A 24,458-nucleotide genomic window follows, 5' to 3' on the forward strand; every position below is an offset into this window, starting at 1 on the left:
GCTGTAGAGGCCTCTTTCCATTCTGGGCATAAATATGGAGGCTCCAATGTGAAACCTTTGGTCCTTCTGCTCCAGAAGGGGCTAGGAACAAGAGAGAGTGGGCAAGAAGGACTTGGAGAGGCTGACACTGTTTGGGTGCGAAACGTCCTATTTGCTTGGCTCTCACTTGCACAAGTTCCTGGACAAAATAAAATTATAACACGAAACCCACAACATTCAGCACAAGATTCTATTAGGCAACTTTAAAAAGGTGCAAATGCAGACTCCTGTGTAAATCTGATTTGCCATGCTAGGCCAAGCTTATTTTATTACATACATTCTGCATTCTAAGAACTAATAACTTCATATTGTAAACATTAAGCATACAGAGTTAAAATTCAAGGCCACATTCTATCATTGATTGTCTCTTTTGTCGTGTATCTTTGGCTGGCCGAGATCAACTCGTAGTGTATAAATGCATAAGTTATATAATTATTATATAAAAAGGAAAAAAAAAAAAACATTGACTCGTATACTTCATTCTGACAAACGCACAGCGTTCGCGACTCGACAGGAAAACTGGAGCCCGCCTAACCCCAATGCCTAGGTGATTTTGGATTGTGGTGGCCGAGAAGGCCATCTCTTACCTGACCCCGTGGGGAACAGAGCCCCCACGTCATGATGAGGTCCTGAATGTTTCTTTTAAATATCAGACAATTCCAGTTAAAATTTTCTTTTGACAAACAAAAAAAAAAAGAGATGCATATTTTTGTTTCTGAATTCCACTACTTCCCCTTCCTCCCTGATGCTGTGTCCTTCCTCCTAACACTGGGTTTGGTATAACGCTGACCTTCTGTAACCTCAAATCTCCATGACTCATCCTCCACAGTCCCAATACTGTCCTAAGTCCGCTCTTGGCTGCTTCAGAAAGCTTCTCTCCCAGTACTTGCTTCTCCTGCTCTGCTTCCTTCTCTTCCGCCTCCTCCAGCCCGCTGTCCACAACCACATGCTCCCTCTGCACACGTTCTCAGTCCCCCCGTTTGGCTCACAGTTCCTGTAATACTATAAAGGAGTTGGAAACTTTGGGTTGTCTTCACAGTTTGAGAGAGCTGGTAGCTCTCCATCAAATGGAATGAATCTGATTTCACCCAAAACAGCAAGTGCCAATAAGTTCCATATCAACGTCCGTTGATGGGCCACAATCTTTCTCTTTTTTCTTTTCTTTTCTTGTTTTTGATATGTTTCTGTTTTTAAATACAGGTAGTTTTCCTTAAAATGACATTATACATGGGACGTTAGGTCAAGACTGTGTTATCTCTGTGGGTTTAGTCTAATCCCAGTTTGCATTTGCAGGATCCCAAACTCTGCTCTAAAGTTTATACACTTCTTAAGAACACTTTCTTTGGCACTCTGTCCTCATGACGTCATGCTTCTACTTACAACGTCTTTTACAAGGTTGGTCCACAGATTACATGTCCGTATACATTACATCTTCAGCATCCTCTTTATTTCTGTGGTGATATTTTAGTAATTCCCTCCCACTAAGAGTTTTTGGGTCTCTTCCCTGGCTTCCTTCCCCAGCCCCAGTCAAGCGTTTCCATTCCTCTTGAGGCACTTTTGAGTCATGTTCTCCAGTAGAGTTTGTGGCAAGTTATCGGTGATCGTGTGCTGTTGGGAAAGACCTCCCTCAGGTCTTTAGTAGTAAGTGCCCAGGTGAGAAGGCATATGGCTGGCTGGAAGCCTAGTGTTAGGGTAGATCCCTCCAGTTGGCGAATTCCAGTATGGGTTCGGGGCAGCAAAAAAACTGGATGACGTCACAGGTAGGGCCGGAGGGTGGGGGGCCACAAAGTTCATCTTCTGGGGGTGGGCGTGATAGGAGCCCATGTAAGGGAGGTCCGAGGGGTACTTGTAGAGAGATGATTCTGGAGGGTGGGGCTGGAGGGCCTGGGCGATTCCATGGAAGTCGAACTTGTAGGCGTAGCGCTTCCCGTGGACTTTGGTCATGATATTTTTGTCATAGTAGTAACGGAGGGCACGGCTGAGTTTATCGTAGTTCATATTGGGTTTGCTTTTCCGTTCTCCCCAACGCCGGGCGACCTCATCGGGATCCGTCATCTTGAATTCCCCATTGGTGCCTTCCCAGGTGATGCAGTTGGAGTTGGAGCTGTCTGACAGGAGCTCCAGGAGAAACTGCCAGAGCTGGATCTGTCCACTTCCTAATGAGGTGGGAAAAGGAAGTAAAAGACCAGTGAGCACGGGTTCTGAGGTAAAGGCATTGTTTCCTCAGTGATAAAAGTGGGTGCTATTGGTGTTCCTCCCACATCCCCCTTCCCATCCCTCAGCTGCCGGGGCTGTTGGTTTCTCTCATCCCACAGCCAACCTCTCTTCTCCAGAGAACTGCCCTTGGCTGAACGGGAGCTTCCTCACCCACCCACAGCCAGATGGACTGACACAGAGTACCAGGAGCCAGCCCCCTCACCTCAAGGAGGGACCAACTCTGTGATGCTGTTCCTGCTCTAGAGCTCCCCATGGGATCAGACTGAAGTGAAGTTCCAGCTGAGGCCACAAGCTTCCTAAGCTTTTCCCCTGCCCTACCCAGCTTTGTCACACCCTCTCTCCCAAGAACAGATACTTAATTAATCACTTGCACAAGTATCCTTAGCCCAAGCTCTGTGTCTAGGGAATCTGACCTGAGATGATGATCCTTGGTGACTATCACGCTGATCTACAAATCTGAGTCCTTTATGGAATGCAAAGAATTCCTATGGAGCAGAGTTCAGGTTGGTTCCATCCATTTCTGACTTCCTTAGAAGGACAACCTGATCAACTTTGTGTTTCGGGGGTGGAAGGGCTTATTTTTCCTATTTTTGTGAGGCAGAAAGTGCTGCCACGTTGATGGCAATAATGACCTAATACCATTTATATTGGCTAGGTCAAGCCAAATAATAAAAGTCAGATTTAGGAAATGAACTTCTAAAAGTTTATGGAAAAAAATAGAGAATGGAAGTAAACACTGTTATTTCTAACATAACATTTTGCTGGCACTCAGAAAGCAATTCTGTCAAAACTTTTCCTAGAACAGAATTAACCCACTCAAAATGAGGAAGTTTAGAAAAAAGTTGGCTCTTTTTCAAACCAGATCACCCATTTCCAGTATTTAGGCAAATGCATCGTAACGGAAATCCACGTGTTGCCCTGCATTGCAATGCCCATTGTGTTAAGAAGAGTTTCCAAAAGAAAAACTGTAACAATGAGCAATGGTATGCCCTCTTGGGGAGCTGCAATGAGACTCCAATTCAGTTAACCGGATGCACACAATCAGAATTTTCTTGATCTCATTGGAGGCATATAGACGTTGCTTTTATGTTTTATTAAATTTAGAGAAAAGTCCAGGCACATTCTACCCACTCTGTTACAATACTTTAAGATCATTTATGGCTCCCTAAAGGAGAGAAGTATGTAAATATTGATAGTAATATTGAGTACCAGGAGAAGCTAAAATGTGTTGAACAGATTTTCGAAGTTTTAAAAGTGGATGAGAGGCAGGTCTTTCCTCCCAAACTCCAGCTACAGCATGCCTTGGGCTTATTACCAAAAAGATTACCTTTTATTATACTATCAGTAAATATCAATAGATGTGGTAAAATGATTAAAGTACTTTGGCAACTATTCAGAGAATTGATGTAATGTAAAAATCAATTATAAATTTGTTTTTCTCTAAATACTTCCCACTAGCTCCCTGTATAAATTGTCCAACTCATAAATCCTTGTTTCCACGTTTGCTACATGGAAATGGATATGTTTTTGAATTCAGCCATACGATAGCATCGTGAGAAAGGTCAGCCTTTTCTGAACATGTTCTGGAAAATGATCCTTTTCAGTCTAGCAACACATTTGAAATGTATTAACAGCTTGTAGTTCATTGCAATGGAAGCCTTTGCTTTTTCAGAACCACATATTCAAACTGTTCTCAATCAAGTTTTGTTGCCCTCAACATTTCATTAATATGCATTTTAAAAAATATAAAGAATGGTATGAGAAAACCATATGGTTTTACTATATATATTGTAACCGAAGGATTACTACTTGAAAAAAATTCCATATATGACCTGGGAATTTAAACATGGATTTTTGATTTAATGGTGTAACATATGCTTCAATATAAACATACAGGGTTGTTTGAAAATAAATATTCACTGTCAACCTCCTCCCATAGAGAGAGCAATGCCACAGATTTTCTGTAAATACATAGATATTCCTAAACAGCCAAAATAATATTCAGTGTCTATTCAAACTTTGGCATTGCCTCTTGGGAATTTGTCCCTCGCCTACTTCCTTTATAAACATGTACAGAAGAGAACCGGTGAACAAAAGTGGTTTCATATCTCCCCTACTTCTAAAGAACTAGAAAGTCAGGAACGTAAATTCATGGCTGGAAACTCAAAGCTTAAAGGACGGATGAGCAGTTTCTCACCAGACTATTTTACCCATTAGCCTTTAAGACTCAGAGCTCAAGCCTCTGAGCATTTCAAGGGTCTGTGGGAATAAGAGATCTGTAAACAAAATTCATCAGCTTCCAAATCTGAGAACAAAACTGTAAATGCAAAATCAATTAATAGTGAAGTAAATGTTATAAAATGTAGCATTATGTCAAGCTCTTTAATTGTTAAATTTCATATTCATAACAAAATCCATTGCATTTACAGTATAGAATAGATTTTTCTCACTGTGCAAGAATTCTCAAGGATGCACAATGGTTGCGGGAAATCACAGTCAATGATAAATTAAATGATGGTAAATTAAATGGTAAATTAAATTCGTGGCCACAGAATTTCAAAAGTAATTTATTAAATTCTTATTTCACTGTCAAAACAATAACATTTCCTATGCGATAAAGGTGGATTTTAGAATATAGAATAGGGCTTCCAAAACAAGAGTATTTAAGGTTTAGGAAGGCTAAGAGTGGCTTGGGTTGCTCATTAGCCAAACCAACAAGTAAAAAGGAAGACGCTCTTACAGGACCAGATCTTCCATCTGGACAGCATTGCCACCTCCACCTTGTGAATCACCCTTCTTTGGTAAAACCCTTCACACCTATTTTCTCACTCAATCTTAATAACATGCTTGCACCATCAGGAGGGAGTAGCTACTTCTGTCCTAGTTTTGTCTAGGATAATGAACTACAATATCAGGACTGAGGGAAAAAACCCAAAGATGTAGGCTGTCCACCTGCAAGAGAGCCTAGTGGGATGAAGGGGAGAGGGGCAGGGCTTAGAAGGGGAAAGGCAATCCCTTAATTTTTAGGAGGAAAGTAGTCTCTTAATGCAATTAAAAGAAAAGAAGAGAAACATAGTAGCAAAGAGGTACAGATTGAGCAAAAAAGGGCAAAACATCTAAACGGTTTATAAACCACAGAGAAAAGCAGAGCTGGGAGTGACTCAGCAGCTGTGGGTCTAGTAGGAGGAGTGTCCCGGAGCAGGGCATTGCGGCTGCCAGGTGACAGAGGGACAGAGCAGTAAATAAAGCAGAGAGGGGCCCAGTAAGCACCACAGTGGCCATCGTTTGAGGTCACTTTCTACAGTAGTTGGGGTGCTGCAGAAAAACCCATGTGCGCAGCCTGGACCCTCCACCATGCTAAGATCAAGGCAGCAGGCACGTCCCAGGTGGAAAGCTTTGCCCTGGGCTCAGTGTGGCTCAGACAGGACTTGTTGGAAGGGCAGGGTAGGACGGTAGCTGGGAGAACCACCTTGGAGTTGGCACTGCCTCAGCTGAATCCTGGCTCTGCCACTTATGGGACGTTGGGCAGCTCACCTAGCTCTCTGTGCCTAGAGCCAGAAGGAATACACCTAAACCCATGGAACCCCATGTTGGCCGTGCAGAAGCTGGGGATGGTGGGTTCTCAGGGCTGGCTGAGATCCACTGAAAGCTTACTGTGTGGCAGGGACGGTCCTGAACATTTTACATGCGTTTATTTAATCCTCCCAAGAATCCTGTGATGGCCCATTATAGAGATGAGGAAATTAAAGCTCCAAGAGGTAGAAAGACTTATCTCGGCCAAGGTCAGCAAGGGTGGACACCCAGACTCCAGGCTTTGACAATGAATCACTGCATAAACCATTGCTTTCAGGCCTGGTTTCTGCACACACCTCCACTGTCTCCTCGAGTCCTTTCCAGGTGGTCCCCTCCCTGGGCCTGGAGCTTGGTGAGTCCCCAGTGGAAGACTGGACACTCCCACATCCTAACAAAGGGCAAAACATCCCTAAAACTGGTCTCTGGTTTTGCATGAGGCAGGATACCTTTTCATGCCCACCATTAAAGACTACCCAGTTAGCATCAGGGGAGCCACTGAACATAACCCAAGAAAGCTTTTTCATGGAAAGGCAACCTTGGTTCATTAGAGGAGCCCCATTAAATGCCCAGCCATTCTGATGAGAGATAAAGAAGCTGTGTCGCTTATATCTGATCTATGACATGATAACGCAGGGACGTACTTTTCTCAGCAGGAGAAATATGGTCCAAAGTGCACACCAAATGAATGTTTGGGATGGAGATGTTGAGACGCTGTTGTCATCTTGTGTATTCATACCGTATGACATCATCTTCCCATTAAAAATGATTAAAAAGAGTTTGCATTGTATAAAGAGCAAAGGCAGCAATTTTAAGTGATGAAGGATTTATTTATCAGAGAATGGGAAAATGGAGTCAAACAGGAAGAAGCATTCTCATTAATAGAAAGATAAAAGACATTCTGATTTCAGGGGAAAAGGTCACATGAATACAACAGACACATGGCCTAAGGAGAGATGGAGAGAAGGCCTAATTCATTACAAACTAAGTAAAATAAATTTTTATCTTCCACTCAAGAGTTGGAGGTTGCTACTTTCCCCAGGCCCAGTAAGAATGGTCTTAGTGGTATAAAGCCGAGTCCTTTGCTCACGAAGCCAGTGCTGCTGACGTGTTATGTACCAAGACACTTTCCCAGGCCTGGGATGGGTTTGCAGTATCCTCCTTGCTCTGCCCCCAGGTCCCTCTACCTACAGTGGGCATCTGCAGGCTGCTGGGCATAGTGTGCCACTGTAAGAGTTGGTGCTCTGCTTAGGGGCCAGCAACTCTCTTTGGCCCCACTGTCCAACGAAGCCACATCTTTGAACTGTGACATCGTAGGCATAAACATAGATGTCATTTAGCCAATGTGTGTGAGTGAAAAGGCCAGTTTGGTCTTGTCTGGTGCAGCCTGACATGTTCCTCTTCTTCATCCCTGACCTCAGACCCATGCACCTAAACAATTGTTAATATAGAAATGGAAATCCTTCCTTTCTATTCTCTCAGTCCCCATTCTCCAAGACCTCCCTTGTCTCTCATGCTTACTCAGGGATATTGTAGGGCATGAAAATAAAAGCAGACTTTGGGGACAGAGCACCAGGGTTCAAATCTGGCCTCCTTTCTTATTGGCTGTGTGACCCAGGAAAAGTTATCTAATTTCTCTGGACCTCTGATTCCTCTTCTGTAGGATGAAGATAATGAGATCCCGGGGCTGTTATGAGATGGACCACAGACATAAGCCCTTGCCCAGGCATTATAGAGGGTGGAAGCTATTTGATTGTTCTTTCACATTATTGTGTTAACATTCCCAGAGGGTTTCAGCTTCCATCCTTTTCCTCTTTCTAGTCTATTCTGAATATTGCTGCCAGATCAGTCTTCCTGAAGCATGACTGATAATAATCATCTCAAAACATAGTAATCATTTTTATTTGAACGGTTATGGAAGCAGTTGCAAATGGAAAGCTGAGCACAGGTGTGAGGAGGGACCAGAGACCCAGCAGACTTGGCCGCCAGGTGGATGCCCACATAAGAGAAAAGAGCCTGTGGCTCCATGGTTCAGACAGTGTTGTCATTACCTGTGTCCATTTCTCCACCACCATGTAAGCCCCCGAGGGTCAAGGGTGGTATCTCGTTATTCCTTGCATTCATTTAATCAACAAATAACTATTGAGCACCTGGTCTAGGCTCTGGGGAAGAGTAGTAAACAAAACAGTCCCTTCTAACTGCTCAGATGCTTAAAAAATATTTGCTGAATTGGTTAACATTAACTAAAATTTAATGTCAAAGATGCGGATGCTCAATAATGATGATACTTCACATTCTCAACATATAGATTCCCTTGTGGGGATGTGTGCTGATTGAATCTGAATTTTTCCATTTCCAACCCTATTTTGGCCTCAATGTTTAGGAAATATACATTCCAGCCTATACTTGCAATATGCCTGTGACATCTTGGCATTTAAATTTGCTGTTGAGAATATGCAGCATATGCTGTGAATTTCTGAAGTTGATGCCAGCACAGCTGGTTCTGATCTGGACACAAACAAATAAAACAATTTGGTTGGCACTGAACTATGAAGACAGGTGACGTTCCTTGGCAAGACACAGGTTACAAATGAGCCAATTAAGAACCTGCACTTTCTTCTAGCATCTAAGTTCAGACACAGACCATTCATTGAAGATGATCCTAAATTTATAGTCTTATGATTGTAATTAAGGCTCTCCTTTTAAAAATATTATTTGATCTGCTTAGGTGATGAGTTTAATTGTGTCCCCCCAAAATTCATATGTTAAAGTCCTAACCCTCAGTATCTCAGAATGTGACCTTATTTGAAAATAGGGTCCTTACAGAGGAGTCAAGTTAAAGTTGAGGTTATGAGAATGGGCTCTAGTCCAATATGATTGGTGCCCTTATAAAAAGGGAAATTCGGACACAGGGACACATAGAGGGAAGACACACAGGCAGAAGATGGCCATCTACAAGTCAAGGAGAGAGGGCTAGAACAGATCCTTCCTTCACAGCCCTCAGAAAGAACTAACTCTGCCAACACTTGACACCTTGATTTTGGACTTGCATCCTCCAGAACTGTGAGACAATAAATGTCTGTTGTCTAAGCCCCCAGTCTGTGGTACTTTGTTATGGCAGCCCTAGCTAACTGATACAGCTTGGATTAAGTAATAATGCTCTTTGCTGAAACTACAATCTTAATTTACAACCTGATCCATTTTTTTCCACATAGGCAAATAATCCATTGAGATCTAAAACTAAAATTTGTTCAGTTTAAGGGATCTCTCATCAATATTAGTTTATTTTTCCAAATAGCCACTGCCAAAAAGATAACTTTGTGAGAGCAAAATCATCAGCAGTATCTCACCTGGATTTGCGAGGCGGCTACTTGTTGGTCCAAGAATCTGGTAAGGATCTACAGTGGAAAGAGAAGAAGTCAAATCCCAGTGACGTAGTCCTGACTTGGTATGATGTAACTGTGGGCATAATGCTGACCCACTTGTGTTTCTGGACTTCACAGTTGAAAATGTCCCCCACACAAAACTCACCTAGCACCACTTCCTGTATTAGATAAGATGTCATACGGGATCTGAGAGAATTTTCTTGCTAAAGGTCTCCTAGTTGATGGCCAAGCTCAGATTTGGCCTGGGGTTCCTGACACCCAGCCCAGTGCTGTCTCCATCCCAGGATATAAATAGGGTAAACATGTGTTAAGTCCCCAGTCAGCCCCAGGGCCGTGTTGGCCCTGTAGCTCAGCACTAGCAATATCAAACTTCCACTGCGTTTCTACGTTGGACTTGGCACAAATGCTGATGTTGCTGTACATGGCCTGTAAGGTGAAATTAAAAGAATTCATGGGTCATGAAGAAGCAGTCTGTGTGCAAGTGGAATGCTATTTTCCATATTTACTGCATAGATTTTGGAAATGTTTTAGCAAAATCTCCAGTCATCCCAATTGAGTAGACTGATAATTTGGTCCCCATTTTATATATGCAGCAGTCATAAAGAAGACGAAGTAACATTAATCTCATTCAGAAAGTGACACCTTTTAGAAATACGCTGCTAAACCTGTTTCTTCTCTTGTGGCCATTGAGGTATTCCCTGAAACATACCTAACTGAGGACGCTGGTCTTCAGTTTTGGGCACTGTGGAAGGAGATGGTTGAGCAGCTGAAAAGCCAAAAATAAAAGAGACAATTAGGTCACCAATCTTTGATGATGTTACATCATCATTCCATCAATTATCTTAGTTATTAACATAATAGTCATACTCTTATAATAAGAAGCATCTTATGATAAGGAAAAATTTTCCTTTTTAATGAAACCAAATGTAAACATTGTAGCAAAACAAAGGGGGCACTTCAAATTATTTTCAAAGTTTATTTGTACCCCACTTTTTCCAAAACCAAAAAAAAAAAAAAATAGAGTTTGAGATGGCTTACAAAATATTAAAGTGAATCACAGTCTAAAATAAATAGATAAAGAGAAACCACCAGGAAAAGAAAACAAAGCAAGGGATACTTTTAAACATGGCCAAGATGAGGAAATCACCCAGTATTTAATCTGTACTCAAACATCCCATGAGACATGCATTTGTTCATGTGGAAATACATTACGTCCTTCATTTCTTTTTGTTATGGAAATAGGTATAACTCCAACAGGGAAAGAATCATTGCACTTAAAGATCAGTCGTGCTTTGTGGCCAATGGGACAAACATTTTACATATTGAAAAAGCATAGATTAGCTACAGAAATTATTTACTCCATCCTCAGTTATCCACTGCCTTGTGACCCACACATCAAGGCAGTGGGAGCCAACACGGTACCTTTTGACTGGGGGGTGGGGTGGCCGTGACCCGTCCAGGCTGATCTCCTGGGTGGTTCATAAGGTAAATCTGTAAAGACAAGTAAATTGACTAAAAGATCAATCATGTAATTTTAGAATAGATATTTTGTGTTTTTTGTTTGTTTATTAGAATAAATATTGTGCAAGAAAATCCAGTAATCCAAAGAAATATTCAACCCAGATTCCACTAAATTTCAGTTTTATTTACAAATTATAATTTTGTATATTTTATTGATGTAACATTTTCACCCATTAATCTGAAAACTCCCATTGACAGATTCTCAAAGAGCTTGCTGACTCTTCTAAGGCAATTTCCTACAATCATAGGTCAAGACCATAATAAAAGTTTCTTACAATCTAATTTGTCCTGCTTCCAACTGGGACTGACCTAGATCCATCCCTTTATTATCTTCATGACCCATCCAAAACAGAGCCCACAACTTGGATGAATCAACCAACTGTTGCTTAAGATCTGCCCCTAAATTCACAAATGACATCATGTTCCTTTCCCTTCTTCTTCTTCCTTGGAAACGAGCACTGGCTTCTTATCCCCTTATTTGCCAGCTGCCTCTCTCAGTTACCCCTCATTTTCCCTACATAATCTCACCCAATTTTATTAAATCAGTCATAAGTGTCTAGTTATTTTTCTACACAAATGTCTACTCTCTCTTTCTCTAAATGAATTTAGAATTTCTCTAAAATGAATTGCATGAAATCAATTGCAAGACTGAAATAGTACTGCCCTCACAATAGGTTAACAGTGACCCTAAGAGCTTAAGTATATGCCAATGATTTCTTTGTATTTATAATATATTATCACTTGTCCCAGAAACCCTCATTGCACTTTGCATATGCAAATTTAATAACTATACTTCTGCATCCCCAGTGTGAGTTCTATTAATGATTATGAAGACTCTAAGTCATTTCAAGTTTCTTTCAAAAGTATATACCAGAAAGATTATTATGCATGCTCTTACTAACTGTGCGTACATAAATCTATTTCTACATCCAATCTTATTAAAGAACTGTTTCAAAACTATGTCTTGTTGGACTGATGGGTCTCAGTTCAATGCCATGTGTCATTCTGGGCCAAGAGAAAGCCACAGCCAAATATTTCAGCAGGAATTCTGCTGCCAGACACCTGGAATGGCTATAAAATCTCACTCAGAGGGCAGGGCAATGGAATTAGTTTTAAGCCTCTCTTTATACAGATCATTTAACCTTGTTTAAAGTTGGCAATTTGGTGGGTCAGTCTTCAAAAAGCTTGACTATGTTGCAAAAGAGGTGTCTCTTCCCATTTTCACACCCCAAAGAGAATAGCAATGAAATGCAACGTGAAATTCAACACAGAATTGCCTTAATTTATTTGATCTGTTTGTCAATGAGCATCTCGACTAGTGTGGTCTGTGAAATCCTACCCTCCAGAGCTTTGGTTGAGTTAGATAATCTTTCTTTTTAAACTCTGCTATTGCTCACCACTCCCTCTCAGCTGGCATTTTTGCATTTTTGGACCATAAACCTTTCCCACTCAGCTCCTCAGATGCTCACTTTTCTGGTGTTGGGGTTGCCCATGGAAATTAAATCTGCAGCCACTATCAATTTACAACTAAATTTCAACCTAAGTCTCTGGGCGTACTTTGCACATGGATTCTCATCCAGTTGAATTTTGTCTAAAAATTAGTTAGGCAGAGTTTCAATTTGAGAATTGGCTCAGAAACAAAAATCTACTAGCAAGACAGTCATAACAGCACCTAGCCAAATTCAGGAGCAGACAGGCAAATCCACAAGGGGCTTCTGTTTACCAAATGAAAAAGCAAGGTAATACAGAAATATGTTCTAGATCCTTGTTTCTCAAAGTGTGGTCCACGGACCAGCAATATTGGCAACATTTGGGAGCTTGTTAGAAATGCAGAATCTCCCTCTAGATTGACTGAATCAGAAGCTGTTTTTAACAAGAACCCAGGAGACTTGCATGCACGTTGAAGTTTGAGAAAGCCTGTTCTAGATGGTTTCCATTGCTCTTTCCTAGGAATCTGTGTTCCTACAGATAATGATTTCAGAAATGCTGTCTGAGTGTGTCAATACAAATAAATAATGTGTGGAAAGAGTTCTGGATCAAATGCTTTTGCCTGAGCTATAAGAACGCTAATGGAATTAATAGCAAGCGTCAGTAAGTTAGTCCAACACTATTTGACACATTAAAGTATCGCTCATGAAATGTGACTGGAAAAAATTAAACACCAAACTATGGATAGAAAAATATTGTGAAAGTCTTTATTCATAAAATCCTTCTCAGGGTCCATGTCCCATCCTCCCTTAAAAATAAGTCAGGACCTAAACAGCACGAAGTCTGATTTTTAGCCAAGAATTTGAGATGTTTATGTGAACAATGATTAACATGTTCATAAACATACTGCCATGGAAGATAAGCGGGCTTTTGTTTTCGTTCATGAAATTCAGGTCCAATGCTTCCTCATCAGCTACAGATCACATGCTGTGGGCACTAAGCCCCCTCCTGGGGGATGTGACATTGGGAAATGTTGAACTAAGCCTTGCTGAGATGGGAGGCAACCAGCGGTGAACTCTATCCGCTGAGACAGTCAGCGGCTACACTACCTCAAAGCAGAGCCAGTTTTCAGTAGCTCTACTTTTTGGCTGCTTGAAAAATTATTACTCCGTGTACGTTTGCTATTTGTCCTTCATTGACAGCAGATCACAGGACTTCTAATAAGAACATATTTTACATTTAATTTTTGGTGGTCATTTCAACACACTCTCCCATTTCTCTTCAATTTTGATCTTCAAGGTAATTAACTCATACGCTTGGCAGAAGGTCCTGTATTGGGGAAGGCTGCTTTTTGGCATTGGTTCTGCTATTTTTTCTGTAACAGACTGCGTTTAAAAACTGAACATTATAAAAGCCATTTCATAGGCAGCTTAGGGTTACCATAGAAGCATGTCATATGCCATGCTCCAGACCAAAGTACATGAAGCTACAGATAGGGAGCTTGACTCCCTGCACCTGTGTTAATTCCCTGGGAGCGAGGATCAGTTCCTGATTCTGAATGAGACTCCTCCCTCCACCCACTCCCTTCCCTAGAAATCAGCAAATCAAGACAACATCCTCACTGCCCTACCCACAGGATTAAATTCACCAAGTCTTATATTCTCCTTTAGTCAAGCTTACTGAAGAACAGCCCTCTAGCCCCCTTTACATCTACCCACCCACTTTATTTTTCAAAGGGCCAGAACTTGGATCATGGGAAAGCTCATCCTTCTTCTGCAGGATCCATACATTTACAAAGCACCTCTGGAGGTCCTCTGGCTGGGCTGGATGAGAAAGGATGAGATTTGCCTGCTCTCAATGAACTTAGATGCTAATGGCAAAGACAGAAAGACCAAGAGCTATTGCTCAGAATAAATCTATAAAACCCTGTTTAATGGAAGAAATTTTTAGAGTCAACCCTAACATGATTAAGTTGCTTTCTCTTGTTTTCCTCCAGATCTTCCTACAGTCTTCTAAAATCCTGTATCAAAACATGGAGATCTGGGGGCATTTTGCATTCCCTTCTCGCCTAGGTTTGCAGATCTCTGTGGTTATACTATAGCTAGGAAAAAGCAAAGAACACATTTTTAGCCATTTGTTATGATACAGGATTTACACAACACCTAACGGAGGAGAAAGTACATTAGATGCATTGTCTCACTATGACTTATGATGCTGAACGGCACTGAGTTTTGAACTCAAGGGAGTAATAATTTAAGATTCTGAGAAAGCCTTGAAAAGCACCAGCTGAGAAGTAGATGTCAAGGCTGCATTTGCAGACTCAACTCTCCAGCATCTTTTGATAACATCCTAGATGGGTATCACGACACACGGGTTGCCATGGTGATGGAGGAGGAGAGGACGGGGTTACAGAACATCCTCCTCAGGCACAGATCACAGCTTTCACATAAACTGCTCCTAAGATGCCAGGCGAGGTGGCACACCACGAGGTCAAAAACCAGCTTGCAAATTTCTATGAGTCAGACCTGTCTCTGTTTATACCACTTGAGAACTCAAGGGGCCATGGCTCCAAAAGGACCATGTTCCACAAAGGTGGAGGATGCTTACGGGGGAGATGGGGTTTCTGGAAGTAACTGACACAACCCGAGAAACACATGAAACACCATAAAATAAAGGTCATAAAAAACAGAATGTAAAATGATATGCCTACATGCTAACACTTTATGAGAGTAGAGAAGAGATTGATGTCAGTGCTAATTCAACAAAGAGATCATGAAAGAGGGTGCATTTTGAATCAGGAAAATTTGGGAAAAGTAAATAGGAGCAAGCAAGGGAAGAGAAGGGATGAGGCATAAACAGAGGAGTAAAACGTCTATTATGTGGTTATCTGTAAGGTCACTAAGCAGTCTTGGCCAATTGTGGGGTAAAATTGAAATGACACAGCGACTTGACAGAGGGGACTCTGGAATAAATGATCCATTTGGGAAGTTCGGCCACAAAAAGAGGGAAAGGTAGATTGGGGACAGCAGCCCAAGGATGGGTTACTCAAGGCAGGAAGGAAAAGAGGGAGGCAGCATGGGAAGTGTGGTGAGGGAGCACTGGGAAGCAAGATGACACAGGTGGGCGGAAGGAGTCCTCTGTTTCCATGGATGTGGGATTAGAGAAATGGAGTGGACATGAAGGTCATGACACAGCAAACCAAGAGTTCAGGGGAACAGGAACTCAGGTCTCTATCCCCAGGGACCCAAGGACCTCTCCCAAGCAAAGAGTCTATAATCACCTCTTCTCAAAGCAGTCAGATACCCGCTGACCACAGGAATGTAGTGGGATTCCCAGTGTCTCCTCCTCCCCCAATGACCCAGGCAGCTTGGAAACCAGCTTTGTAACACCCATGCCCCCTGAGCCATGCCAAAGTTCTCCATTTGCACCATTGCAGGCTTTCACCTTCACAAGCCCGTTCCTTCAAGGTTGATCACTGGTTCACTGAAGATGTATAAATAACTCTCTTCTCCAAGGTCAGATCCCTGAATCTGGCTTACAGCAAAGAGTTCTCTGGCTTGTTCAGTCTGATTTAAATTCTTTATAGCTCAGATACCAATATTTGTATCTCCTTTCATAATTACAGTAGCAGTCATCAAAACGGGTATTTTTGATACAAATTGAGTCTCAGAAACATACTTTACTGGTATTGGAGATATGGAAGTGTGATGTCTTCCAGGTCATACTCAAATGATGGACCCAAGGAGGAGCACGATCAGAGCTATGTGAGGTGCATTTGAGTTTGCCCCCCTGTCTTTCCCTCGGCTGAAGCACAGAGGGGTGTCCCATCCATAACCCTCCCAGCCACTATCCTCTCCATACACCTGGATGGGCCATATATTCCAAATTCACCATATCCTACAATAGGAAAAAAACGTAGTTCCAGGATCCATAGTTCTACCTATGTAGCAAGAAGCAGCCAGCTGGCTGGTCTGATCACTGGGCTGTAGCAACTGGTTTGACCGAGGTTGGGATCTTTTGACATAACCCCAACACTAGCTCACAATCCCTGGCTTTTCCAACTCAGTCAGAGGCATCTATGAGATAGCTTAAAACAAACAAACCCTGGCCAAATATTTTACAGATAGCTTTTATTTTTTTAAGTATGAATGAAAACGTTCTAAAAATGCTCACAAAACCATCGTAATTTTCCTACACTTTCCTCTGTTTTCCCAAGGATGCATTTACTAATGGTAAGCTCAAAAATCTCTAGAGCTGGAGTAAAGCGTGCATTTCTCTTTTCCATGTTCAAATACCCATGGTGGGTTCCTTACAGCCAGTCTAGTTATTCCAGACCCTGGGTCTGTCCATGATTAAATGGCCTGTGCAATCTCTAACACGACAGAGGTAACTAAGCACTGTGGCTAAGCCTTTCCACCATGCTTCCCCGGAGCAGGGCAGCAAACACTTTCTCTGAGATCAGAGAAGAGAAAATCGCCAGCCTGAAGTCACCAGGGCAGTAACAAGGCAGTGTCAGGGTGAGGACAACTCAAGAAGCTTCTTCACTCCTGCTGCTTAGCTCACTGGCCCCCAGTCTTGCTCATGGGAAAGAGGCAGTAGCACGAAGCTTAGTGCCTTGGACCAGTTCAAATTAAGAGTTGTGCAGCCAGGACATGTGATAGAGGTCAAGGGCAACAGCCTGGGTCTTAGAAGACATGAGTCTGGATCCACGTCTGAATACGGAAAAAACCATCCCACTGCCTTGAGCCACGGTTTCCTCAGCTGTGAGGCTGGCATTGATATCCAGGTCATGGGGTTGTTGTAAGTCCCAACAGTGAGGGGACAGACGTCTAAGCCACGCTGCCCCTTGTCTGAAGTGCCCTCTCCCTCCTTCTGCCCCTGGCGAACATCAAATCCCCCTTTGACATATCGTCCTTCCTCTGGAAGCCTCCTTCTTCCTTTCATGGAGGGAATTCCTTCCCCGTCCTACTCCTACAGCCTCTACTGTTAGAGGTGGTGCCTCCACTGCAAAATCAGCTCTTCAGGTTAAACAGTCATGCGTGCATATCTGCCTCTCTGGCTCTAGGTTGGTAGCCCTTCAGATTGACTGTTTATGTGTATGAGTCTGTCTCTGCTCTACTGAAACATCCAGAACTTTAGACTAAACATGAATGTGTGCTGTGAGCTTGTGCCCTGTCGCACCCTCCGTGGCTGCACAGAGGCGCTCGGTGGGTATCTGCGGAATGGTCAGGCCAGCTTTCTGAGGACAGGAAGCTTTCCAAAGTCTGGTTTACCTTTATTTTCCCAGGATCTAACACTAATGGGTGTTTGATAAATATTTATAATTTTCGTGAAAGACATGTAAATTAATTAGCTAATTAAATCATCGGGAAAGACATAAAGTAAGAGTCAGATGTAAATGGTGTCTGCTCTGAGCGACTGGCTCTTGGGGCATGCTGGGAATCGGTCCCCAGTGACATGGGGATTCCTCTTGCTTTGGGCTGCTCCCTGAGAAGGGATAAATGACTACACTTAAGTCTGTCTACAAACTCGAAAGTGGACGGATTCCTTATGCCAGGCATCCAGGATGCCATCTTTGCCCGTCTGTCTTTCAGAGCAGCTAGTTAAGAGGATGCTCTGCTTTGAATTCTGCAGTTTAGGGACCTTTCATGCAATTTTTGAACGACATGGTCTGACTGAATTTAGGCTCCAGATCTCAGAGGCAGAATGAGACTTAAGGACCCACTTCAGATCCAGGATCAGCTCTGTTCCTATCACATGACTGGGGTCACAGATCTCACAGGACATCCTGGGATGTCTCTCAATGGACAGATCACACGGGGGGTGTTTTCGTACCTGGCCTAGTTGTAATTCTTTGCGTAGCTTCAGGATATACTGAAGTATTGGGGAAAATAAAAGCCGCACCCCCTGCAGACAAAAGGAAAGACAAAACACGTGAAGGTCTTTGTTGTGGCTGTCTGTCTCAGCAACAGCGCTCAGTCTACTTTGCCCTCTGACAACAAAGGGAGGTGACCTCCAGGGACCCGCCACACCAGACCGCGGGAGGACTGGGCACACACATGGGTCAACATTAGATTCTGCAGACAGAAGCGCACATGAAGCTCTCCTGCACCCCATTTATCATAAAGCCTCTTGTGTTTTGATTTCATAGCTTCTTGCTGAAGCCCATCCATGTCGTCCCCATCCTCCTCCCAACAATCTCATTTTATTAAAAAAACTCTATGGTGTGTGTTTTAATTTTGAAATCGCACAAAAACCCATACAACATTTTGCAGAGCCCTTGGAAAGTAGTACCGAAGACTTATAAACATTTTGCCAAGAATATATGGATCTTATTAAAAATTAATCCACATCTCTATTCAAATGCTTGTTCTCCTTTTCCTCTCTCTCAATCAATGCCTGTGTTGTTAGCAGAAAAAATTCCCTTTTTGCAGTTCAATCCATTTGAAATTGCTTCTTGTGTTCTTCAATTGCTCCTATGTTTAGCAATAACAAAAATAATGAAGTCAGAGCTTTCTTAAAACTTTCACTCACTGTTAAAACATTTTTAAACGACAATGAAATTATCAGAAAATATGTGTAGCTCAAAGGTGTTTCCTAACAGGGGGAAATTAAACTCTAAGTTATTTGTTATTTCTGGCCACAAGGTCATTAATAGGCTGATGTGTGTAACTTACATTGAAAAAGTACTACTGACTCAAAGCATGTTTTTCCTTTACATTAAAAGCACAATGTCTTGAATATTGAAGACCAATATCAACTAGCAATTTCATTGTAGTACTCAAACCTGGACTCACATTATATATTTTAAAATAAACTGGCAAATATTTGGAACATTGCTGTGTTTCTATGTGAGGGCCAACCATGAGTTGGCTTGCTTGCTTGCAAGGGGTCACTTAGCTTTCCCAGCACCTGATGGTTTTATCCCTAGCCTGGGTGGTGGCAGAGGGTCCCTGCAGACAGACACAGTGGGGTAAGCAGCCTGTGGCCAGGCTTCTGTAGTTGTCTCCATCAGGAGGGAGGAAACGGATGCCAACCAGGAGCACATTCACCCACAGAAAGCCCAACCTCTACTCTGAGCCTCTACCTTAAGGGGAAGGGGAAGGTTAGCCAGTATGAAGCATTATGTTAAACTCTACTGGGCTCAGGCAAAATAAATAAATAAAATGTAGAATCAACAGTTAGAGACAGAAAAGTAGGTATTAAGTTAGTAACTAATTTCATATCCCTCAAATTTATAACAGTTTCCCCTTTGAACAAAAGTTCACAGAAAGTAACCAACATTCCCTCCTACTGCCTTTTGCAAATGTACAGAGTCCGTGCAAGAAGATTAAAGTCAAGACAAGTCAAATGGCCTAGAACTTCACCAGAAAGGAAATATAAAACTCCTGCTTATCCTAGTAAATATTCCTCTAAGAATAAAAGTGAAAAAAGAAAAAAAGAGAGAGAGAGAGCCTGCTAAGGGCCCCTTTATATCGAACGTGCTTTTAGTTTCTACAGTCAGAACAGTGCATATTTGGGACTAAAAGCAACAGACTGTAATTCAGCAAATGTGAGCAAAGGCTATGGCTAAAGACTAATTTTGCACATCTCCTGGTTAAAAGAAATCCTTTGATTGTCAAAGGGAGAGGGTAAGGGGAAAGTGCTCAGAAACCAAAGGGCGCCCCCTGCCTTTAGACTGTGGTACCTCAAGCACAGAGCCTCCTATGAATCAAGAAGAACCCCTCCCCCATGCACCTCTCTGAGTTCTGCCTTCCTGACCACTGACCATCCCACGTTCCACCTTTAAAGCATGCAACCTGTAGACAAGACCCTACACTTGTCTGTGGGAAGGGGCAGGGCCAGCATTACCTGTGTTTCTAGCATGCATTAACCGTGGAGAGTTTTGTAAGGCTTTATCAACATCATCTGAAGTCAAATGTGGAAGAGGAGCTACAAAACAAAACAAAAAGCAACATCAAAATGAAAAAAAAGGGAGAAAATGACCTTTCTTTAAAAAAAAAAAAAAAAGAAAGAAAGGAGAAAGAAAAACATCCCCCCACTCCCACTCTAATGTCATGGGCTGCTTGGAAATCTCTCCATGGCCCTGTTACTTGTTAGCATGTTAAAACCTAGATGGGGGCCCATATTTAATTTAGGGAATAAGTGGTTGGGACGCCAGGCAAAGCATTTACATCAAAGAGTTCATCCCACTGCACTGTTGCACCACGCCCACTATCTCCTTCTGATCATGCTTGATGTTTGAAGAATTAAAGCATGCAGCAGACTACGGGGATTCATGCCTCTAATCGCCAATATGCCATTCCACTCTGTCAGGTTCAGCCATACCAAGTGAAAATTTCCCTCATTTTGCGTTCAGGTTGGATACGGAGGGGGGTTTGTTTAGCTTTGGGGAAGATAAACTCCATAATTCCCATCAAGTAGGGGCTTTTCCATCATGTTTCTATTTCAGTGTGGACACCACAGAGATGAAATAATGTGTGACCAGACAAAGCTTCGTTTCCCTTTGATATGGGGTCTTCTCAATCCAGGGGACCGTGGAGGAGGCAGCTGAATGCTAAGGTGACTTTTCTGCTTCTCATAAAAGCTCTGACTACTTCTCACCATGCGTTCACCTAAGTCCTTGCCTTCTAAACACTTAGTTCTTTCAGGTCCTAAATGGCATTGGGTTAGGGAAGAAAGATGCTGTCAACAAACTGGATGGAACCCTCTGCAGCTTAGGTTAACAAGAACCATCAGGACAGTGATCTCCGTCCTGAGTGGGGACCATCTTACTCTCTCTGAGGTAGTGGAGATGCGAGAGAAGGATGTCAGCATTGTAGCTTGGGGTGAGCCTCTGAAAGTCGTCTTTGGTCATCTTGCACAGTTCCTTCCCGTCGATATTCTGGAATAATAAGATGTCGACGTCTGGGAGGCCGTATTCTTTCACTGCCCACTCCAGCCACTGCCGGACATGGTCCGTGCTCCATAGCGTAGGATCTGAAAGGGGATGGAAACATATTCGGTCAACTCCTGAAGACAAATTTCCAGGGCAGAGTCATATCCAGCGAGATCTCCCACCAGCCACAGTTTTCCAGAGCAGCCGCTCTTGCTGTTCCAGAAGGACTGTTTCAAGCCAGCTCAGGGACTGGTCAAAGAGAACGTCTTGGAGGAAGACAAAACACCAACTGACTCACACCCATAGACCATTGTCTTTGAAGTGAATTGTTCTGGAAGTTCAGGCTTATTCACACCACCTGCCCCTTTGTTGCTCACGTAATCTAAAGTATCCTGTAGGGAGCTTTTTTTGTATTCATTTTTATTTGTTCATTTAAAAATGAATAAGAATAAATGGAAATTTTCTTAACTTAGAAAACTACTGGTATCTTAGATGAAAATAAGAGTTAATGCATATCAGGAAGATGCTAATTACAGATTACAAAACAAAAAAACAACAGCCAGTATTTGTGTTTTATACTGAAAAATACTGACCATAGAATTGAAAATAAAGTATAGGTGAAGCAAAAGCCCAGCACCTCCTAGAAGCTTGTATTTCTAGGAGAGAGAGCTGTCAGTTACACGCTTTTCCTGCAGAGAGCTTGGTTTTGCAACAAATTCACACCTGCAGGAGCAGGGGCTGGCTGGGTGACTGTCACATTCCCCAGCTGTGGTGCACAAACACCCCACAGGATGCAGGCAATGTCATCACGCTCCGCTGCCATGTAGGGGAGGGGACCCCACTAGGACCAGGAGGGCAGGGCCCTGGGGAGAAGGAGCAGGCGATCTGCAACGGAAACACGAGCCAGGACCACCCCACGCAAACGGCCTGGGTGGAGGGTATTCAGGGCTCCTTCCCAGGGTCCCTGAGCACTCAGAAACCTGGGCAGGGAGCAGGAACCCGGAGTTCTAATCCCGGGGTCTCTCAACTTGCTGCAACCTCTCCGGAGGCTGCTTTTCCTTCCTGTGTCTGTCTTAGACGCAAATTGAGAGCCTTGACCTCAGTTCTCTGGACAGGCCCATAGAGGTCAGCCATGCCATGACGCTCCGATCATAATGAGTGAAAAAATCTGGTGGGGGAATAAAACATCATTTTGAATCACTTTTTAGCTCATAGTTTTAGAACCCTGCTTGGTCTCACTAATGCTTCAGGCTAGTCAAGAATGGGGACGTAGTATGCTGTTGGAAGACATTTTAAGTTTATAGAAATAAATAGCATCAATGGCGAGAAATAGACAGACAGTCATACCATCAGGTTTTCTTCTCTCCCTCTCTCCCTTTCTTCTTTCCTTCCTTCTTTTCTTTCTTTTTCCCTCTCTCTCTTTCTCTCCCCCTTCCTCTTTCCCATTTTTCTTCCCTTTCTTCCCTCCCTTCTGCTTCATATCTTTTTTAATAGAAAGAAATTATTTCAAATTCGGTAGAATCCACTCCCATCCCCTTCCCCTCCTGGACACTCCGGAAGTGACAACTATCCTGAAGTCGATACTTGCATCATCCCTATACATATTTGAATGCTTTCACCATATTAAATATAGTTTGTTTTGCGTTTGTAAAGTTAACAGCAGTGACATCTGATTTGCTTTTGGCACTCAGCACTATATTTTCAAGATGTGTCCAAGTTAATCCATGAGGGTATATTCAATCATTTAAGCAGCTCTTGGGCTTCTTCCATATGAATATATCCAATTTACTTATCAATAAACGTCCCTGTGTCTACGTCCCTGCGCACATGTGAAGGAATCTGCGTTGGTCCACAGCCTGGGCTCCACACTGGAATCACGGGGAGATGGAAAAACCACTGATGCCTCGTCTCACCCACAGAGATTCTGATTTAATTCTGCTGGAGGGCAGCCCAGGCATCAGAGTTGTTAAAAGCTCCCCAGGTAATTCTAATGTGTAGCCAAGGATCAGGCCATGCACCCTAGGGCCTCTCTACTTGGAGTGTCGTCCTGGGACCCAGCAGCTAATTAGAAATGCAGAATCTCAGGTGCCACCTTAGACCTGCTGGGTCACAGTCTGCATTTTCACAAGATTGTTGGCAGATCCGTGTGCACATTAAGCTAACTGAGTACCTAACTGTGGAATTGCTAGGTCCTAGGGCACGTGCATCTTCAACTTCACCAGTTGTACTGGATTTCAACCAATATTATAACACTCACGTTCTCCATCAGCCATCAGTGCATAGAATCTGAAAACTAAAGAGAACTCAGGTTCTGCTACAAAGAGAAGAACATCTACAAAACCTCAAATGGCAGTGTTGACAGAAAGGTGTGCAATTCCTTTGTAATCCAAACACATGGAAACATTTTGTTAGTCTATGAAAATTGAATGTGTATATGGAAGGTTAACTTTGGCCAACTCATGGAAGTTCAGATGGCTCTTTGCCATTAGGTGAGGATTCTGCTTTCAGAGATACAGTGTTCAAAACTCCAGAGTTTCTTCATAAAAGGTCTTTTTTCTCATGGCAGGTCATGATTCCTCATTATACAGAAACGGATCATATTTTGGTCTTGGAACACCCCTAATTCAACTCCTCTTTATCTTTGCTTCTGTGCAGAGGACAGTCAAGCAGCCCGCTCAGACAAAAGGCCCTCTCTTCCACAGTCGTCCCCAAGTCATTTCTATAAAATGGAAATTTCATATTCCATTATAGGTATTAGCCAAACCCTTTTTTTGTTATGTTTTGATTTGCCTTTAACAACATGAGAGGACTATTTTTTTGGTGTAACTCTTTCCTAGAAATCAGTTCATTCTGGGAATGCATTTTCTTCTCTTAATGGTAGAACCAGATATTCTCAAAATGATACATAAACATCTTCCTGAAAGTCACTAGGTTCATATTAAAATGGTGAAATGACATAGGAAGACAGCCCAAAAAAGAAATCCAATCAACCTCTCTATCGTCCCTTGGTGTGCCCGTTAATTGGTTTCCCTTGCTAAGCCCAGAGTTGTCAGGCTCATTCAATTTTCCTTGAAAGGTATCATGTGCAACACCCCAGAGACCAATTCCTTGACCTGTATTGTTCTCATTCTACCATTCTCACTTTCGATTGGTGAAATATCCATTCCCTTGTACTGCTGGCGTGAGTGTAAATGCCTACAACCTTTCCAACGAACAATTCAGCAATACATTTCAAATGTCTTTTAAAAAACGTGTGCGTACTCTCTGAACTAAAAATTCCACTTCTAGAAATTTATCCTAGGGAAACGATAGAGGATGTGCGCAATGATTTATTTTCAAGGATGTTCTTTGTAGTGTTGTTTATAATAGCAAAACATTGGAAACACCCTAAATGTCCAACAGAAAGAGAATTAGTTAAG

The 24,458-nt window shown here is 42.5% G+C and overlaps 1 protein-coding gene across 1 annotated transcript in view; it reads right to left on the bottom strand.

The window, feature by feature from the left end:
* Positions 1-294: 294 nt before the first annotated feature.
* The window catches only part of ERG (ETS transcription factor ERG), a 188,398-nt gene continuing 164,234 nt past the window's right edge, over positions 295-24,458 (bottom strand). Inside the window, exons 5-11 of the mRNA XM_058523108.1 lie at positions 20,937-21,140; positions 20,013-20,093; positions 17,997-18,068; positions 10,635-10,703; positions 9,922-9,978; positions 9,177-9,224; positions 295-2,195 (exon numbers count right to left, since the gene is read on the bottom strand). Of these exons, the coding sequence (XP_058379091.1) occupies positions 1,675-2,195; positions 9,177-9,224; positions 9,922-9,978; positions 10,635-10,703; positions 17,997-18,068; positions 20,013-20,093; positions 20,937-21,140 (1,052 nt within the window). The 3' untranslated portion in view covers positions 295-1,674. The remainder of the gene's footprint in view (positions 2,196-9,176; positions 9,225-9,921; positions 9,979-10,634; positions 10,704-17,996; positions 18,069-20,012; positions 20,094-20,936; positions 21,141-24,458) is intronic.

This window comes from Diceros bicornis, chromosome 27, assembly GCF_020826845.1.
Source record: "Diceros bicornis minor isolate mBicDic1 chromosome 27, mDicBic1.mat.cur, whole genome shotgun sequence".
Classification (NCBI taxonomy): domain Eukaryota; kingdom Metazoa; phylum Chordata; class Mammalia; order Perissodactyla; family Rhinocerotidae; genus Diceros; species Diceros bicornis.